Here is an 8131-nt window from a genome sequence, read left to right as displayed (position 1 = left end):
TCTCACATTCCATGTACCAATCACTAGGGTCTGCTTACAGCTGTTCCTCCTCCCTTTTGTTTCCATACTTGATGGTTCTACCTAGGTTGCCCTTTTTGTTAATCTGCGTGTGTTCTGTTGTGCATAGGGTGCATAAACATATTTATTTTAAAGTTTTAAATTCCAAGTAATAAGCTTCATTCTTAAAATTAGTCCACCACTCACATATACATATATTATGTGTGTGTGGAGGGGGCAAGGTTTGGTTCTGTTGTACACAGGTCACTAGAAGCTGGATCCAACTGGTTAGCCCATAACAAAAGAATAACTGGGAAACTATAAACAATTTATTTTTTTCCCAAGAAACATTCCATTTCTTGGATATGATACCACTACTATGGTTATGAAGAGACTTCTTTTTCTTAGGAATTATCTGCTTAAGCATCTGAGGATGAACAGTCATAATGTCCTCTACTACTTTCAAAACTAAGTTGTTATATGCCATCAAGTCAGAACCAACTCATAGCTGACCCTTCAGTGCGTTTTCCGAGGCAGTAAATCACATAGGAGGATACTGCTCATCTTTCTCCTATGGGGTAGTTGGTGGATTCGAACCTTGTTTCTATGGTGTGGCAGTACAACTCCATAACGGCTTCTGAAAGCCTGCTAGAAGTCAACTATGAGTCGGTTCCAATAAGAAGGCACACAACAATAAACATCAAAAAGATAGGAGAGGGGCAAAAATATGGGAGTGAGTGGACACAAAAAAAGAAAGTAAGTAACTGTGTTTAAAAAAACTAATGGATGTCGGAAAAAATATGAACAATGTTTTATTTCCATTTTTATACCTTGGAAATAATTACAAATAAAAATGAGAGAAGAAAAGTTATTTAAAAATTATATGGTATGAAAGCGAAAAAGCGTCTGCTCTTAAATGTACTGCGACTCTTAACCACTTTATAGAACTGACTAGAATAGCTCCATAGTGTTTCCAAGGCTAGAAAGAAACCTTTAAGGAAGTAAACAACCACGTCTTTCTCCTAAGGAGTGGCTAAAGGGTTCCAACCTCTAACCTTCTAGTTAGTAACACAGTACTATTTTATACTTACAGATACAGGATTAAAGGAAACTAGGTCTAGATAAAAGTGGTTCACTAGGAAATAAAACCAAATCGAAAGTAAACTTTTAAAAACAAGTAAAAACAATAATGAAAACTCTTTCACAACTCTTACTCGTCCAGTGGCAGATCTTAACAACAACAAAAATAAGATTTTGAAATTCTATATTCTACAACAAAAAAAGGACAATTTTATGCACATTAAAAAAAAAAAAAAAACAACCCAGTAACTCCTTTTTAGGTTTTGTCCTAAGGCGAATCCAAATTCACTATCTGCTAAGTGACCTGGAGGCAAGCCGAAATCTGGACTTTTAAAAGTATACAGCAAGGATAACGGTGAGCCAACTAATACTTTTTTTGAAATGTTTAAGGCACCGTGATCTTACAGGAGCAAACCGTAATCTGTTGTCAAAAGGGCAACTAGACACGATCTTTAAAAACACAGATGGAAAGACTTGGATAAACCAACAAAAGGCTCATTTTCTAAAAGTCTCCTAAGGTCCTAATTTACTTTTACATCAATGGCAAGCTTTCTAGTCGGCGATAACGGCCTGACACTAACGCCCCGAGAACTGGATATATCACAGTCCTCGGTATTTTCACACGGCATAGACGCTTCCAAGCCTTCGCCATGAGGGCCCAACTGCGGCCATCTTAAGTTCGGGAAAGAAAAATAGAGCATTGAACCAGATAGCGGAGCAACGACTAGGCCAACTCCAAGAGACACCAAAAAGGAATACTCTCTAAATCCCTTTTAAGGGCTCCGTGCACAACTTAGCCCCCAAATTCGAGTAACGCGGGGAGCAGGATCGCAGGGCGTGAGGTCACTGTGCCCGAATCAAATATGGTAGGAAGGTAAACCCGGGCGGTCACGTGCCGGGCCCCGCGCGCCCGCGCTCTCCTCCCAGCCTCGGCTCTGGAGGTCTCTATGGCGCCTGCGCCCCTCCCCCAGCCAAGCTCGGGCACTTACTCCGGGGGGTAGAGTCGCAGCTCCTCGATTTCTCCTAGGAAGGAAAAGAGCGTCCGCATCTGCTCGCTGGTCACCGCCGACGACAGATTCGTCACCTGAATCACCGCTGTAGGGGTGAGGCCGAATCCCAAGCCCAAACCAAAGCCGCCGCTGTTCATCCTGATCCCGCTTGTCGCTGCCTTCCCGCTCCCCAACGTCTACGGCGCGTCAGCGACGAAGCCGGGAAAGCGGAGAACGTAGGGCCGTGAGCGCGCTCCCGCCGGCGAATTCGCAGCGTCGGGCAGGTCTAGCCACCCGTCCACAACTCCCCTGCTCCCCGGGGCTGCACGCACCAGCCGGAAGCGTCGTCTCGGCAACCTAGCGTGTCTCTGGCGGTTGCGTGTTCGTGTGCCAGGATCCCTGGGGCAGGGCTATTGTTCTCGCCCGCAGTCCACGGGATGCTTTATCTACTTCCCGCCCCTAAAATTCAACAAATTCTTCTGCCGCTGTCAAGCCACAAGATCTGTATCTTTCCAGTCTTTGTTTTCGGTTGTGCTGGGAAACCTAGCGGCCTCTTGATGTGTGTGAAGAAGGAATGACTTTTTGGCCACGCAGATCAGTTAGCAAACGAAAGTTGTTACTAAGGTTAAGTGCCTTAGACGACGCCATGTGCAACAAAGAAGCTGCCCAATCTGCTCCAACTGCACAAACTCACCTTTGTTTAAGACCATTGTTGGAGCCACTGTGTCAATCCATCTTTCACAGACCGGCTCCTTTTACCAAGCATACTGTCCTGCAAGGACTGCACCGACCTCTTCTGATAACATACCCAAACTATGTGAGATGAAGTCTCACCACTCTTACGTCTAAACAGCTATAAATCTTCCTTACTCATTATCCAACTATTAAGTGGATATGAAACAACTGAAAATGTCATGGCTTGAACAAGGCACACCTTGGTCTTTAAACTGACGTTCTTGCTCTTTAAGACATTAAAGATGTCCTTGCCAGCATATTTGCTCAACGAAAAATGCCTTTTGTTTTCTTGACTGCTCCTTCCATAAGTGTTGATTTTTAATTCAAATAAATGCTTGACAACTTGAAACATATCTCCATTTATCGTGATTTTATTTATTGGCTCAATTTTTGTCTTCTTAATGTTGAGAGGTAATCTAAGACTGAAGGCTTTTACTGCTTTCAATACCACAACTCAAAGGCATCAATTCCTATCCTGTCATCCTTAGTAATTGTCCAACTTTCAGATGCATAGTAAGAATCAAGAACCAAGTGTATTTAGTCTTTAAACTGGCATCATTACTCTTCAGTATTTTGGAAATATGTTGGAGAAGACTACTGAATATCCCGTGGACTGCCAAAAGAACAAGTCTGTCGAGGAGAAAGTAATAAGACCAGAGGGAAGATAGTGAAACTTCATCCCCATAGTTTGGGCATGTTGTTAGGAGTCAGTCCTTGGAAAAGGGCATCATGCTTGGAAAGGTGGAGGGTCAGAGTTAGACTCTCCCTCAACAAAATGGACTGACATGATGATTGTAACCATAGGAACCAGTGTATTGGAGGTAATTGAGGTTAGCACAAGATAGAGTAAAGAAAGCAAAGCCTCAGGCCACCTAACAACAACACTCAATACCATCCAAATAAAAGCTTCAAGTAATCTTCACCTACATGTCAAAGGTTGTTAATGAGCCTTTAATTCCTGAAGCTGCATCCTTTTTTGATACAATCCAACTTCACAAATTATTTGCTCAACATACAGATTGCATAGGTATGATGAAACGATATAACTTTGAAACACAAATTTTAAACATGCTAATTTTAAACATGCAGTATCCTCTTGTTCAAATGACTACCAAAAGAATAAACAGATATGTTTGGAGAAAATTAAACCAGAGTACTCCTGGGAGGCAAGGATGGTGAAATTTTGTCTCTCATTCTTTGGGCCTGTTGCTAAGAGAGGCTATTCCTTGGAAAGTTATATCATGCTTATAAAGATACAAGGTCAATGAAAGAAAGGAAGACTTTCAACAAGATAAATTGACACAGTGACTGCAGAAATGAGCTCAATTGTGTCGGAAAAAGATTGCACAATATAGGGCAGGGCTCACAGCTATTATTTATAGGGTCTCTATGAATTGTACTCTATTCAATGCCACTTAACAAGTAAAGACTAGTTTGGAGTTATGGGAATGAGTAGGTTCTCAAGTCAGGTGTTCCTACCTTTCATTCCAGCCTCTTTCATTATAGGAAGCTGTGGCATTTAAGTCTCATACCAGTTTCTGCAGACTAGAATTGTGAGAGGGAGGCTGGAATATGAGGTCCCAGAAGGGGATGGTGGAAGTAAACATTCTTTGGGTTATTGCTTTGGAAGTAACAGTTTATATCTTACTCTGTATGAAAGCTGAATTAAACATGGGGCAAATAAGATAAGAAGATTAGGGTTATGGTCAACAGGAATCCAAGTAGGAGTTGCCATCTTTCTCATGGGGAGGAGATCCATAAATCTGAGATGATGACCTGCAGCTGTGTGACACAGTCTTACAGTTGGATGATTACATCACACACCATTCCTGACCTGTTGGAAAAAAAACAAAACAAAAACAGCATTGCACCTGTAAGGAAGCACAAATAACTTCTTCTACAGCAAGAAGATCCAAACCTTTGAAGTTTGGGGAGACTATGGCTGGAAAGAAATTCATGTAGTCCTGCAAGCTGAATAATTGTCAAGAAATTTCTTGTAAGCTGGCTGTTAGTTCCTGGGAAAGCCGTTGCTACCTGTGTGGGGCAGTGCCTAACTCTGCTCCTCTTATGACTACTCTAAAGGTGACACCTAATGCTTCTAGGAATGGAATGAAGTAGATGGCACTTTTTTTCCTGACAAGGGCAAGGGCTTAACAGGGAGTAGAGTAGGAGAATCTCCTAGTGAGATAGATATCTATCTACCTAGTGAGGGGAGATATACATTAGAGTGCATGCTTGGGTCAAATTAGTGGGGAGATACACACACACACACACACACACACACATAGTTCTTATGTGCCATCGAGTCACCTGTGATTCATAGCAACACTATGCACAATAACTCTGAACCCTGCCCTATTCTGAGCCAGTCTCAGTGTCTCCGACACACCTGCCCTGGTAACTGAATCAATCCATCTCATCCAGCGTCTTCCTCTCCTGCGTTATCCCTCCATCCTTCCAAGTATGATGTCCTTCTCCAATGACTGGGCCCTCCTGGCAACATTCCCAAACTATGTGAGACAGACATGACAGATCTATTTGTTCTCTTGGCAGTCCATGGTATGTTCAATACTCTTCCCCATCACCACACGTAAAAACATAAATTCTTCTTCTGTCATCCTTAGGCATTGTCTTGTGCTTTGATGCATAGCAAGTAATTGTAAAGACCATGGCCTGGATCAGGTGCACGTTAGTATCCAGACTGACATCTTTGCTCTTCAGCACTCTTGAGGGTCCCTTATAGCAGGCTTTCGTAATCCAATTAGTCTTTTATTTTTATTTTTTTAACTTTATTATTTTTGTGTGCGTGTACCGTCAAGTCAGATCTGACTGGTACAGGAGGAGATTGCCCCTCCTTCCCCGGCAGAGCATCTGGTGGATTCGAACCGTGCACCTCTGGGATTGTAGTTGCACCTTCTTGCCACTAGGCCACCAGAGCTCCCCCCTTTTTTTTCCCCAATTAGTCTTTTGATTTCCCGACTGCTAGTGCCAAGAATGTTGTTTGTGGGACCAAGCAAGCTGAAATTGTTAACAATTTCAATCTCTTCCCCATCTATCTTTGTGCTGCCAGTTGGTCCAGTGGTGAGAATCCTTGTTTTCTTGATGTTGAGTTTCAATCCAAAATTGAAGACTACAGTCCTTGACCTTCTGTAGCAGATGATTCGGGTCCTCCTCGGTTTCAGTGAGCAAGGTTGTGTTATCTGCATAACACAAGCTATTCGTATGTCTTTCTCTAAATCTGATGCCAAATTCCTTCTCATAAAGCCCAGCATCCCAAATGATCTGCATATAGATAGAAAAGGTATGGAGACAGGATGCATCCCTGATGCGCTCCTTTCCTGATTCTGAGCCATGAAATGTTTCGTTCTCAGTGTTGGCCATAACTTCTTATGATCCACACAGTCAAATGCCTTTGCATAATCAATAAAGCACAAACAGACATTATTGATTATTATTCCTTACTTTCAGCCAGAATTCATCTGACATCAGCAGTGATATCCCTGGTGCCACAGCCTCTTCTAAATTACTGCTTGAACTTCTGGACGTTCCCTGTCTCTTTACTGTTTCAGCTGTTTTTGAATGATCTTCAGCGCAACTTTGCTTGCATTAAATATCAATTATATTGTCTGATAGTTTTGACATTCAGTTGGATCATCTTTCTTGGAAATGGGAACAAATATGGACCTTTTCCAACCCATTGGCCAGAACAGCTGTACTCCCAATTTCCAGCACAGACTGGTGAGTGCATCCAAGGCTGCACTTGAAACAAATCGATTGGTATCCCATTGATTCCTGGAGCCAGAACACTTGTTTGTGCTCATGCAGAACCTATACCTGGATGAGGAGGCTGATGTGCAAGCAGAGCAGAGGAGAGTTGCATGGTTTGGAATTGCGAAGAGGGTGTGTCAGGGTTGTATTCTGTCTCCATACGTATTCAATCTGTATGTTAAGCAATTATCCAAGATGCTGGACTCTATGAGTAGGAGTGTGGCATCAGGACTCAAGGGAGATTCATCAAGAACCTACACAGATAACACAACCTTAACACAACCTTGCTAGCTGAAAGTGAGGGGACTTGAAGCACTCATTGCAGAAGGTCAAGCAATGCAGCCTTTGGTATGATTGCATCTCAATGGCAAGAAAACAAAGATTCTTACCACTAGGCCAATAGGCAGTGTCATGAGGGTGGAGAGGAGATTGAAACTGTCAACAGCTTTATCTTGCTTAGATTCACAATTAATACTCTTGGTGCCAGCATCCAGGAAATAAAGAGATGCATTGCACTGGGAAAATCTGTAGTTAGGGACCTCTCCAAATTAAGGAGGAGTAATGATGTCCGTTTGAGGACTAAGGTGCATCTGATTCAGGCCATAGTCTTTCTAATTACTTGCTATGCATCTCAGAGCTGGACAATGAATAAGGATGATAGAAAAAGAATTGACCCCTTTGAACTGTAGTGTTGGAGAAGAGCATTGAACATTCTGTGGACAGAAAAGAGAATGAAGAGATATATCTTGGAGAGAGGTCAGCCAGAGTGCTCATTGGAGGCAAGAATGATGAGGCTTTGCCCCAAATGTTTTAGGCATATTTCTAGGAGGTGCTATTCCTTGGAGAAGGACATGATGCTGGGAATGGTAAAGAGTCAGGAAAGAGGATGACCCTCAACCAGGTGGATTGACAGAGAGACTGCTGCAGTGTTCTCTCATGTGTCAGAAAGTGTGAGGATGACACAGGATAGGACAGACTTTAGATCTTTGTTCATAGGATCACTATGAGATGTTCTCCTCTCGACGGCACCTAACAACAACAACAGTGTTTCCTTGCTCTGTTCTGATGACTGACTGCCTCCTGGTCCAAGTATAGATTTTGCAGGAGCATAACCAAGTATTCTGGGATTCCCATTCTCCTCAAGGTTAGCCACAGTTTTTTATGATCCATACAGACAAACACCTTTGCATAATCAACAAAACACAGATATACATTCCTCTGGTATTCCCTGTTTTCAGCTAAGATCCATCTAACATTAGCTACAATATCTCTAGTACCACGACCCCTTCTAAATCCAGCCTGGACTTCTGGCAGTTATGTTGTTATTGTTGTTATGTGCCGACGAGTTGCTTGCGACTCATAGCGAACCTGTGTACAACAGCCCTAAAGCCTGCTCTATCCTGTGCCAATTGCATGGCCTCTGACACACCCATACCGATTACCCCAGTCACTGAATCAATCCACCTCATAGAGGGTCTTCCCCTCCTGTGCTGTCCTTCCACCCTACCAAGCATGATGTCCCACTCCAAGGACCTGTCTCTCCTTACAACATGTCCAAAGTA

At 42.8% G+C, this 8131-nt stretch overlaps 1 protein-coding gene across 2 annotated transcripts in view; it reads right to left on the bottom strand.

The window, feature by feature from the left end:
- SREK1 (splicing regulatory glutamine/lysine-rich protein 1) overlaps positions 1-2383 on the bottom strand; it is an 84029-nt gene extending 81646 nt beyond the window's left edge. The window contains exon 1 of one of the 2 annotated variants that reach the window (XM_006899377.1): positions 2067-2383. In XM_006899377.1, coding sequence (XP_006899439.1) covers positions 2067-2224 — 158 coding nt within the window. In that variant the 5' untranslated portion in view covers positions 2225-2383. The remainder of the gene's footprint in view (positions 1-2066) is intronic. The other variant, XM_006899375.1, reaches the window with a different exon arrangement.
- Positions 2384-8131: the final 5748 nt, after the last annotated feature.

The sequence above is a fragment of the Elephantulus edwardii genome, unplaced genomic scaffold (assembly GCF_000299155.1).
Source record: "Elephantulus edwardii isolate Elephantulus edwardi_28Jun2011 unplaced genomic scaffold, EleEdw1.0 scaffold00254, whole genome shotgun sequence".
In the NCBI taxonomy this organism is placed as follows: domain Eukaryota; kingdom Metazoa; phylum Chordata; class Mammalia; order Macroscelidea; family Macroscelididae; genus Elephantulus; species Elephantulus edwardii.
The sequence above is the reverse complement of the archived record's forward strand: the minus strand, read 5'-3'. Positions and strand labels throughout refer to the sequence as shown.